At 42.8% G+C, this 12,270-nt stretch overlaps 1 protein-coding gene across 2 annotated transcripts; it reads right to left on the reverse strand.

Moving 5' to 3' along the window:
- Positions 1–2,922: 2,922 nt before the first annotated feature.
- crfb16 (cytokine receptor family member B16) lies at positions 2,923–9,169 on the reverse strand. Of its 2 annotated transcripts, none has more exons than XM_041949845.1 (7): positions 8,773–9,169; positions 7,657–7,783; positions 5,337–5,527; positions 4,950–5,074; positions 4,529–4,676; positions 4,214–4,365; positions 2,923–3,700 (listed from the first exon to the last, which is right to left on the reverse strand). In XM_041949845.1, the coding sequence occupies exons 1-7, from the start codon at positions 8,813–8,815 to the stop codon at positions 3,593–3,595; spliced, it is 894 nt and encodes a 297-aa protein (XP_041805779.1). In that variant the 5' UTR covers positions 8,816–9,169; the 3' UTR covers positions 2,923–3,592. The 2 variants fall into 2 exon arrangements, with proteins under 2 accessions (XP_041805779.1, XP_041805780.1); XM_041949846.1 differs by lacking the exon at positions 8,773–9,169 and adding an exon at positions 8,675–8,736.
- Positions 9,170–12,270: the final 3,101 nt, after the last annotated feature.

Here is a 12,270-nt window from a genome sequence, read left to right on the forward strand (position 1 = left end):
AGCAAGCACGGTCAAAAAGCTAAATACATCTGTGCTGGTCGAAAATCCTTTTGGCTCTTTCCACCATGGTTTGAGCTCTGAAGTGCATCAGCCCTTATGCATGCAATCAAATTAAAAGTCCTGAATCTAAATGACTGTTAAATGACCCCTTACTTACAGTAAACATCTCTTTCATGAAATAAACAAACTAGAAATTAGAAAATACTAAATATATGAATTCTTATTGTAACGACTTGCCTGTCATTAAGTCGTTTGAGAGGATGAGGTCCTGTATGTTCGTGTGACACGCTGCTGCTGGTTCATAAGCACGCTGAGTCCAGGAAAGTTTCGATCATTTAATACCTCAAAACATCACAGCTACTTCAGCGGCTTTCAGGTTACACACGCCTAACAGATGGTAAACGTGCACTGGTGGGGAATTTGTAACAAAGCAATAAACTGAACAAAGGCGGTCAACAAAAATTGCGGCTACCTACACTCCTATCATCCTCAGTGCCCACGTGACCCAAGCCCTGTGCATCACCGTGGCAACCAGACCAAGCAAATCAAGAGACGAATAATCGACCAGTGACACAATACGGCTCCTACACTTAAGTTGCTTTCAAATTATATTATTATTTTAAATATTAATCATGGCTCTAACACAGTCTTTGAAAATGCTGTTGTGTGTTTGTGTTGGTTCACACTGAGCTGCGGACCCTCAAACCAGCAGCCAACTGTCCCCCTCTGGATGCTGGACGGCCTCTGAGACTCACCTGGACAGTGTTCACATGAAGTGATGTTATGGGCCTCACGTCTTGTGTGGCCGGTTGCAGGTGTGGTGTCCTGTTTTATACAGGAAAAGCAGAGACGTGAGAAGATAGTTGAAGTAGTTCAGCAGGCTGTTCTCTGTCTTTAATGAACAGTTCATAAATCTCTCATTTTCCTCATCTCATTCCAATAAACTTTTCAGTCAAACACACAATTCAACAAACCACATCTGTCCGTTCACAGTCCACAATAAATCATTATTCAACAAAAATCATACTCACACAGCATCTACATAACCACACAGGTCAATAAAGCAAAGTGCTAATAACTAATTATGTGCTTTACACAGAAAATACTTTAGTTACCAGTCACTGTTATAAGTTCTCAATGTGCACTGTTACTCACACTCAATTACCGCTGCGCATTAGCTGCAGAATATATTTAACCAGTAGCTTAAACACTGTTATTAGCCTACTTCACAATTTACTGCTTTTAGAAACACATATGAAATATAAACACAGCACAATACTAACAGAAAACGGTTTGGCCATGCAAAATTACCAAAGTTTTATCTCAACATATTTACAGGTTTCACACTGCATCATCTGTATGGGCGACAGAAAACATTTCAATTACTACATAAAACCCAGTACTTCCGCTCATTTGACTGTGTTTTACCTCATATAATTTGTCTCAAACCTTATTTAAACATGTGAAGCTAAGTATATTTGCCGAGGAGCCACAAGACAAAGAAAATCTTAATGGAGGGCCGCCATCTTGGGAGCCGCCATTATGATCGGCAGGAAACTTCCTAAAAGTTTTTAACATGTACAAAACTAATACTTTCCACATCCTACTTGGCCAAAACTACGGAGCCCCTAAAGTGTCATGAAGAAAAAAAAATTATATCGTGCGCACGAGATACTAAAACGTGCGCACGAAAAACGTGCGCTCGATTTAATGCACTCCTTCATTTATACAGACAGGTAGCAACAACAATAGACAGCGGGCTCTGTTCACGACTGAATCTGAGGTTCATATTTACCGTATTTTCCGCACTATGCGGCGCACCTTAAAGCCTTTAATTTCTCAAAAACAGACAGTGCGCCTTATAATCCGATGCGCCTTTTATATGGATCAATATTGGTTCATTATGGCTATCGTAGTCAGGGGGCGTGGCCGAAGTAACAGCTGTATTCCACTCTCTGCGTGCCATCATCCTTTTACTGGCGCGTGCAGTCAGCTGTCAACCTGAATAATAAAATGACATCATCAACAATAGACAGAGCCCGCTGTCTATTGTTGTTGCACGTTTTAGTATCTCGTGCGCACGCTTTAGTATCTCACGATTTAGCTAAAACGTGCGCACGCTTTAGTATCTCGTGCGCACGATATAATTTTTTTTTTCTTCATGACACTTTAGGGGCTCCGTACAAAACAACATCAGAAAGGTTTTAAAAGTCCTTCAAACTGTCCTGCGATGAGATAACACACATTTCTAACCTGTTTTATACAGGAAAAGCAGAGACAAAGAGACGATAGTTGAAGCCTCGCAGCCCTATGAGGACCAGCGTTCAGCTCCCCCTTGTGGCAGAATTTAGGAAATGCACCTTTTATGGCGTTAGAAAAACACACTGCAAAGTGAATTAGATGTGGCCTTTTTCACAGATAAACACATAAAATATCCTTACAGTTTTGATCATACATTTGTAGGTGTCACAATGACACTAAACTCATCACAACACTGGACAACACACCAAACTTCCAATATTTAAAGACCCAAACAGCAAATTCTTCACCCAAATGGTTGTCAGTTCCTCACACCAATGACATCCACCACCCCAACCCAGTGTTTTTACTGAGTCAAAGAAAACTCTATTAAATTAGCTCAATGAATAAAAGCTAGGCAGGCTGACAGGTGAAGTGAAGTGCAGGTGACATTAGCCTGTTTCCATTAATGTTCCATGCTTCAGGTGGGATTGGCTTGCTTTCTACATGTGAATACTGACAACAACAACCTGCCTCCTCTGAGAGCTCTGCACACTGCCAACTTTAAATGAGCTTAACTAAAATCAACGGCTTCTGATGAACACGGCCCTGTGCATTCATACACACACACACACACACACACACACAAGCAAACAGTGGATCACTTCACTTCATCAGGATTTATTCAAAAAAGAAACAAGATTTGAAAATAACAAAGCACCAAAACACAGAAAACCTGTCACACTACAGCACGACAGCGACGTAATCCACATGCTGTGAGGTGAACTCCGCAGGACAGTGTCTCTGTCGTCCAGGTCAGAGGTCACAGGAGAGAAATACTCTGATGTGTGGAAACGATTTTCACATGTTTCAGGAAGGAAATGTTTGTTTTCTGCAACCATGAAAATGTTTGTGGTCTCAGTCATTTTATGGTGGAAATTAATAAAATCCTCAGTGATGATCGGATATTTGTTATCAGAGACTCTCTATAAACAGAGGAGAATCTATTAACTGGAGCACTGAGGGGAAGGGGTTTGTTTGCTGAAGGGAAACGTCATTGTTTGGTAGGAATAAATACTTGATGGTTGAGGTCAGGGAGCAGCAGTCTGACATTATGTGATAACACCACCAGACTTTCCCTTCGGCCTCTTCTTGTTTCCTTCTGTATCTTCTGCTGGTTCCAGTTTTTTCCACAAGATTTAAATGCTTAACAAACGCCAAAATTCCCACGAGGGTTTTACTCAACAGCTTCTTCTCGAAACATTTTCATACTCCTCAAAATCCATAATGGATGAAGTTCAGGTCTTGGTCTTTCAGATGTGCCCTGACTGGTCTCAGCCGGACTCAGCTGGTCTCAGCTGGTCTCGGCTGGTCTCAGCGAGTCGACACCCGGCACGACGTCGATCGTCTCACAAGGCTCCGTGTCCTCAGGCCTCATCGGGATTTGAATGTCCCAATCACGCTACGACATCAAAACCACATAATCAGTAGAGTTAAACTGATGAGTCAAATATTGACATATAGATGTATAATGAAACCAAATCCCACAATTATCCAATAAAATATACAGACGACAGTGTATATTTATGATTTAGGACCTCAGGTTCTGACAGATTATTAGTTTAAGCAGCTTTCATACCTGTTTATAAAACGTGAAACACCTTACATCAAAATTTTGCCACAATAAAGTTACAGAAGCAATAAATGACAATAAACGAACACTGAAAGACACAAATGATGAGAACAGAAACAAAAAATCAAACAACTGTTCACACATACAGCTGCCAGGCTTCAGAACTAGACCAGAACAGCTGGACTAATTATGTCAGATTTGTTATATATTCACAGTTTTTGTGTGAATTTTTTTTAACACTTTGTTCTCACTGAGCTGTTTTTTTCTTTTGTGAGCATATTTCCACTAAGCTAGCATGATTTTCTGATTCTGGTTTGATCTGTTCATATTAGTGGGACTGACCAGTGAGTGGGGCATTGGCTCTTTATGGAAATACGTTGGGCAGGCGTGTGGACGGCAGTGAAGGACGGACCAGGACACAGCGTACAGGAGAGCCGCCGCGATGAGGACAGTGACGGTCACGGTGGTCGGCCTCCTCCACGCAGCGTCGGGACCTGCAAGTCAACCGATTTAATGTTGTTGAATAAAAATGACATTTTGTTGGAAATAAACTTATTTTTGGACACATATTATGCCTGTAAAGGTTAAAGGTTAACGTTAAAAAAGTACAAATGCATTTGTGTGTGTGTGTGTGAGTGTTTGCCTGTGCACCTGTACCTGTGATGGACACACACTGGGTGTCACTGCTGCTGCTGAAGAGCTGTTTGTTCAGGACGGTCTGAGCTGTGACGCAGTACACAGCTCCTTCCTGCAGGGCGGCGACATGCAGCATCTTCTGCTCAGCTGGCATCGAGTACACAGCAGCCTGAGAGAGAGAGAGAGATGGAAGGAAGGAAGGAAGGAAGGAAGGAAGGAAGGAAGTGAGGAAACACGAGTGTAAATGGAAAAAGGGAAGAACAGAAGAAAAGGGGGGAAGAAACAAAGGCACAAGACAAAAAGAAGAAAAGACAGGGATACAAAGGAAGGAAGACAAAGGACAGAAGGAAGAGGAAGAAGAAGATAAAAAAACAAAGAAAATGACAGGAAACGTAACAATGGGATGAAGATGAGAAAAAGAAGACGGGAAGTTATCACTGACCTGCAGCTCGTCGCCTCTCTTCCACACCATCACGCTGACGACAGCAGCGAGAGGAAGCTTGTCAAAGGACACTTGAAGGGCGTCGCCCGACACCGCCACCGCCATCTCCGGCGCCATCAGGACCGCTGCCGGCGAGAGATTCACACTCAGCCATCCACCAAAATCACATGGTGGTTACCAGGCGCATAGAAAAGACTGTGTGGTGTATCGATCTACTCTGTTTCCTTCAACATGTCTCCACCTATGTAACGTTAACTTTTGACTTCACTGGTGTTGCCCTACAGACGTCTCATCACGTTTCTGTATCCAATATTTATCTTCATATGTGAGAAAATGAAATCAGCTGCTGTGTTTCTGCAGGAAAACCTGCTGCTGTTAGCATCTTACTGTGTCTGCGGTTGAAAGGTGGGCTGAGTTTGGTCCAGGGGGACAGCTGGGACCCGCACTGCGCTCTGACTTGGAGGTTGTAGTCAGAGTCGGAGCCCAGGTCAAAGGTCAGGTCGCACTGAGTCTGAGGAGTCTGCTGGCAGTCGGGAGCATCGACCCAGCTGCCGTTCAGGACTATCAGCTCAAATTCCCTGAAGGACAAAGAGACACACACAGAGCGCTTGTTTGGTATTTCTTTACCGTGAGTGCTTGTTGTTTCGTGGTCTTCCTCTAGCAAATGTTGTCTCACGAGAGCAGGACTGGCTGTGAAACTGGTGAAGCTAATTTAAAACCATTTGCACACATCAGTCTCTGCAGTTGTGCCTCGGGCCACAATAATTAGAATCAGAATCAATCAAAAAAAGTAAAGTAAGATTTAAGAATGAGTCAAACTTTCAGTCTGCTGACAGGTGGAGGCTCCACCTGTCAGCAGACTGCCTACGCCACAGCTCGCTGTTCTAACCAAGACAGATCCACCATCTGAAGATTTATCTTATCAAACTTAGATTGGAGGTACCCACAGAGCCTTATTTCATGTTCTACTGTCCAAAAACTTTCCAAATATTTCCAGTTGCACTGAATGTTGGGAAAGTGTGTTAAATAACCCGTTCATTCATTTTCTTCCACCTATCTAAGTTGGGGTTGTGGTGGCAGTAGGTTGGGCAGGGTACTCCTGATGTCCCTCTCCAGCTTCTTCTGGGGGATCCCGATGCGTTCCTAGGCCAGATGAGATATGTAATCCTTCCAAGGAGCTCTGGGTCTGATCCTGGGTCTTCTCTCATTTGGAAGTGTCTGGAAGAACTCCAAAGGAAGACGCCCAGGAGGATCCTGACCACCTCAACTGGCTCCTGACTCGAAGAAGCAGCAGCTCTACTCTGAACTCATTTCAGCAGGTTGCATCAATGATCTCATTCTGTCGGTCACCACCCACAGCTCATGACCACAAGGCCTGGAACACAGATCCACCGCTAAGTCCAAAGCTCAGCTCCATCATCACCGCGGTGGTCCGGGACGCAGCCACAGTCCACCTTTACTGTGTCTTGTGAGAAGATCCCAAGGTACTTGAACTCCTTTGCTTGGGCAGCAACTCACTAACAAACCTGGAGGGACCAGTCCACCAGTTTCTGGAAGACAACCATGGCCTCAGATTTGAAGGTGCTGCAAGCTGCCGATTGCCCGCTGAAGGTCAAGACCTCAAAATGAGCTGCAGAAATGTTGCTGATTCATTAAAGCTTCTTCTCTGTGACTGAGAGCTGATACGACGCAGTCTGAACGTAGCGAGTGAGTAACAGCTAGCTGGTGATGTGCAACCGCTGGTTCATCAGGCCGCACAAAACAGACACACCTGCTGTTCTTATTATTACAACAGGTGTGTCATTCATTTCTGTGTTGAAATTAGGCCAACTCAATTTACACAACAATTATCAGGTAGAAACACCTGCTGGACTTTTATCTCACATTAAACCTGCAGGTGTTCGCTGCATATTTCACATGTTTCACCCTGTGATACAACTGCACTGTCAAACTGTACCCGAACAAAGCTTTTATTATAGTCCAAGAAGTACAGAGTGTAGTTTTTATCTACTGCAACAGCAAACACACTGACAGAACATTAACCAGCAAACAAACCTGAAACTATTAATAGTTTGTCCTTTGGCTAAAAAAAAAGAAAAGAAAAGAAAAGAAAAAACAGATTCCAGCTTCTGAAATGTGAATATTTTCTTTTCTCAGTCCTCTATGATATCAAACTTTCATTCAGATTTTGGGCTGTCAAATAAAACCAGACATCAATCTTAACTTTATCTGAAATTTCATAGAGCAAATAATCAGAAGATTGATCATTCACTTGCATTCCTAAAACACATGGGCTATGTACAAATATTGCGTGATATACTCATACATTATACATATATTTCATTAAGAATATACGTTATTCTATGTTGTTCTATATTTTCTTTTTGACAGCAAGTCCCATTAAAAAAGAAAACAAAGAACATGTCAGTCCATTGATCAGTGCTCTCTGACTTCCTGTCTGTGGCTCTCAGCTCCAAGCCCATTGGCTCCTACTGAAACTTGTTTTTTTTCCTAAAACTGCTGCTCACCGTTGTTTTTTTATTAAACAAGCAGGAGGAAGTATCTGAGGTAAGTCTGTTTGTTGGGGACTATTTTCAGCGGCGGATTAATCCACACTGCTTGGGGCAGCAGGACGGTCTATATTGAACTGAGTGAAAATAAACTACGACTTTAAAATAAAAATAAAATAAACCTGTGTATGACTCACCCCTGGAACTGAATGGAGTAAAGGATTGCAGTGTTGCAAGGAGCCTGCAGAGGGCGCCACTTCAGTACGTGTCTCATGTCGACAGACTCCATGGAAACTCTACTGGGGGCCGGCAGCGTCCAAACATCTGCTGACACAGTGCGTTCATGTTTTACATCTTATCTCAGCTGATAGAGAGACGAGGTCCTGCCCATAGGACCCCAGTTTACTACAGTCAGGGCAAGCTGAGGGCATGAATTACATTAAAACTCACAATAATTAAATTGAAAAAAAAGGCAGCAACTTGTCATTTTTACACAGATTAAACAAATAAGATGTAACTTTGGTATGAGTGAGCTTTAGAGGTGCTGGTCGGAGGATTCCTTTAAACACAGTCGGGGTCCGTTCACCCTGTTTCCAGAGGTCAGTCAGAGGTGCCGACTGGAGCGGTGACAAGTGTAACACTTTGTTTTTATTACTGAATTCATCCAAAATTACAAAATTATTCCAACTGAATTTGATCTTTCAAAAATCTCTTTATCTTTAGCAGTTATTAATTCATGAGTAGGATTTTAAACTCTGTGATTGGATGGTTCTTGCTGAAATGCACCCGGGAGTCAAAGGCTTGTACCTTTGATTTTCTATCAAAGAACCAGATGTTTTCTACTGATGCACTGATGATTCAGCCAGGAGAGTTTCATGTCCATCTAAGCTGAGAAAGCTCCACCTGTGTGTTTCAGACACCGTGGATTAGAGGAATGGATGGGACTGTACATCCAGATCGGTTCTCCCACCTGACAGCTCTATACTTCTGCAAACATGCACGTCAATGTCTGCAGATGTAAGCAGACTGGAGTGATGGGTAACAATAGGCAGTTCCTCATGACAATGCACTGTGAGTAGATCCAACAGACCCAATCCAAGATCTGTAGGAGTACCCACGTATTTGTAAAACTTGGTCCTTTTTAACACGTCAAACACACTCTCAGGCTCATTCTATGACGTTTGTTTCTCATTTTTAACTTTTTTAAGGACTGACCTCTTCACCTGATCACAGCCATTTCTGAGTGTTCAAACAGAAAAAACTGAAACAGGTTCTGCTCTATCTGCCTCAGCTGGAAGTGTAAGTGAACTCACAGTCTGCGCAGTCCATCATCATCATCATCACCAGCAGACTCATGACCAGAGTGTTCGTCTCCACAACAAAAGAGGAAGAAATCTGGTCACATCAGGTCCACCGTGTTCAACTCCCACCAGTGATGTGCATGGACTGATCCAGAATACAACATGCAGTCCAGAAATCCCTCAAAGAAAACCTGGATCCTGCTGTCGTTTTACATGCAGTGCTCACTCCTGGATCTGTCCTTCAGCTCATCAAGTGAATAAACGCCTTAAGTCCACCGTGGAGATCACGGTAGCATCCCAGATAATCCTTCAGTTTAAGATCCACATGGTCCAGTGTTCGAGGTTTCTGTCAGAGTTAATTTCAGCCTCTGAACATTTGATCAAAACACGTGTAAAGAGCTGTATGAGTTCTGAAAAGCAGGAGCCCCGAGTGTCTGCAAGCTGCTGTGTCCGGATGTTGCGGCTGGATTCTGAGCCGTAGAGCCGGTCTGACTTGTTGTCAGCTCCCTCGGGGCGTCGGCCGTACCTTACAGGCTGAACCCATCGCGCACCTGATGAGCTGTGAAGACGGTGCAGGGCCTATAGAGCTGCTGGTATGTGCAGCCGGTTCTTCACAGCTTGCCGGAGCTCTGCTGCATGTTTATGCTTCCATTCTTTTAACTTGACATGCTCCTCCTGTTCTGTTGTGCACGAGCCAGAAAGCAGCTCACCCAAAATAAACTGAAACTGTTCTTGGCTCCTTGTTATCATGTCAAAAATAGTACATTTATAGTATTTAGTCATCATCCTGGCTTCCCTCTGGATAAACTGGATGCTGATGGCTCTCTGCTTCCTCAATGGTCAGCACTGTCAAGATAGTATTGGTCAATACCACGAATTCCAACGTTCAAGGGACAAAGCTGAACTCCACGCCAAACATTTCACCTCCTCAAGCGGATCCTCTGAGCACACTGAAAGCACAGACAAATACCATATAGTTTATCTGTGCAAGTACAGCCCTGTTTCCCGACGATTGTGTTTATGTACAACTAATTTGCATTCATAATAATAATAATTCAAATAAGCACTTTGGCTAAAGTCAGACAAACATCCTGATTGCTGCCTTAAAACACAGCATGATCATCTCCTGACACTAACCACATGCTGCCAGTGCCTGAACAGAACCAGAAAAAAGTTGTGTTATGCACTATCTACTCATAGTGGTGTTAGCACTATGAGTAGATAGTGCATTGCAAGATTGCACATAACATTACAACATGAGTTCAGTATCAACATTTTTATGACTTGCCAGGTATGTTAATTAACATTTCCTCATCACGTTAATACAAATCGTGAATCAGTGTTGCTGCTGTTGCTAATTAGTTAATAAATGCTAATTAGTTAATAAATGCTAATTAGTTAATAAATGTAATTTCCAGGAGACGGAGCTCACCAGCAGGTTGCTATGACCCACAGTTATGTTTACTGTTAGGTGGCGACTTCTAGTGGTCATAGTAGTTATGACAGGAGCAAAGGAGGAAGTCAGGTGACCCAGTATAAAGAGCAAGAAAGTCCACAGTGGGATGGATGGGTCAAACAAACATTTATTAGCACAGAAATTGCTGATTTGAGGTGTCTGGAGCTGTAAATGATGAAGTAGTATATCAGCAAAATCGGTTGTGATTGGCTCGATCTTCACACGGAAGAAGAGAAGGAAGCCCTTCTGTTATTGGCTTCTCCGGCTGCTATGCTTGATGCGGCAGATCGTGATTGGTCAAGTGAGGTGTCATTTGAAACCCGAGACTCCGCTGAGTCAACTGGAGACAACATGACGTCCACCAGTGTAGCTTTCTGGGAGAAAAACAGAAGAGAAGCCGAAGACGAGCACAAAGCAAAATACCTTTCTGTGGATTATTAGCATGTTTTGGACTAAATATCTCGACCGCAGTTTTAAAAAGCGGTTGTTTGTCTGCTGTTGTTCTTTATCGAGCTTCCTCGAGCCGACTCAGAGAATCTCAGCTTTCTATTTCTTTTGTATATTCTCCCCACCGAAGCCCGCCGCTGGGCCGCACGTGTGTGTGTGTGCTTGTGTGTGTGTGTGTGTGTGTGTTTGTGTTTGTGTGCTTGTGTGTTTGTGCGTGTCTGTGTGTTTGTGTGTGTGTTTGTGTGTTTGTGTGTGTTTGTGCATATGTGTGTGTTTGTGTGTGTGTGTGTGTTTGTGTGTATGTGTGTATGTTTGTGTTTGTGTGTTTGTATGTGTCTGTGTGTGTTTGTGTGTATGTGTGTATGTGTGTATGTTTGTGTGTGTGTGTGTGTTTGTGTGTATGTGTGTATGTTTGTGTTTGTGTGTTTGTGTGTGTTTGTGTGTATGTGTGTGTGTTTGTGTGTGTTTGTGTGTATGTGTGTATGTTTGTGTTTGTGTGTTTGTGTGTGTGTGTTTGTGTGTATGTTTGTGTGTTTGTGTGTGTGTGTGTTTGTGTGTATGTGTGTATGTTTGTGTGTGTGTGTGTGTTTGTGCGTGTCTGTGTGTGTGTGTGTTTGTGCGTGTCTGTGTGTGTCTGTGTGTGAGATGAATGATAAAAAGTTAAATGTTTTGTGTGTGTGTGTTTGTGTGTGTTTGTGTGTGTGTGTTTGTGCGTGTGTGTGTGTGAGATCAATGATAAAGAGTTAAATGTTTTGTGTTTGTGTGTTTGTGTGTGTGTGTTTGTGTGTGTTTGTGTGTGTGTGTTTGTGTGTTTGTGTGTGTGTGTGTTTGTGTGTTTGTGTGTGTTTGTGTGTTTGTGTTTGTGTGTGTTTGTGTGTGTGTGTTTGTGTGTGTGTGTGTGTTTGTGTGTGTTTGTGTGTTTGTGTGTGTTTGTGTGTGTGTGTGTGTTTGTGCGTGTCTGTGTGTGAGATCAATGATAGAGTTAAATGTTTTGTGTTTGTGTGTTTGTGTGTGTTTGTGTGTTTGTGTGTGTGTGTTTGTGTGTGTTTGTGTGTGTGTGTTTGTGTGTTTGTGTGTGTGTGTTTGTGTGTTTGTGTGTGTTTGTGTGTGTGTGTTTGTGTGTGTTTGTGTGTGTGTGTGTGTTTGTGCGTGTCTGTGTGTGTGTCTGTGTGTGAGATCAATGATAAAGAGTTAAATGTTTTGTGTGTCTGTGTATGTGGATCTGTTGTATTCGATGTGGTGTTTTTCTCCTGTCCTCCTGAGTGTTGTGGTCCGGAGCGGTCGTGTTTCGGGACAGAGAGGGTGTGAAGTGTCAGACTTTGGACTCTCATGATGATCAAACATTAACTGTTTCTAATCATAAAGCCATAAAACACAGTTTGTTTTAGCCTGAACACGTCTGCCACAGTCAGTCTGCTTGTACTCATCTATCTTTTTTCCCTCCACACATCTAAACGTTTTAAAACGTGTCCACACGAGTTCAAGCAGCTGTAAATTTCCCACTGAAGCCTCAAACATCATCAAATACATTTAGCTGGTTTTAGGTTGAATCTGTGGTTGAATGCTTGTAAAATGTTTTTTTATTAATTAAACATTAGTTAAATTGA

This window comes from Chelmon rostratus, chromosome 12 (assembly GCF_017976325.1).
Source record: "Chelmon rostratus isolate fCheRos1 chromosome 12, fCheRos1.pri, whole genome shotgun sequence".
Lineage (NCBI taxonomy): Eukaryota > Metazoa > Chordata > Actinopteri > Chaetodontiformes > Chaetodontidae > Chelmon > Chelmon rostratus.

Bases quoted from the DNA above. Each gene is read 5' to 3' on its own strand.
- crfb16 (XM_041949845.1), bottom strand. From the start codon at position 8,815: ATGAGTCTGCTGGTGATGATGATGATGATGGACTGCGCAGACT. The intron at 4,366-4,528 runs GTACAGGTGCAC...GTTGACTTGCAG, and splicing joins CCAGTGTGTGTCCATCACAG to GTCCCGACGCTGCGTGGAGG. The intron at 3,701-4,213 runs GTCAGTCCCACT...TTGATGTCGTAG, and splicing joins AGCCAATGCCCCACTCACTG to CGTGATTGGGACATTCAAAT.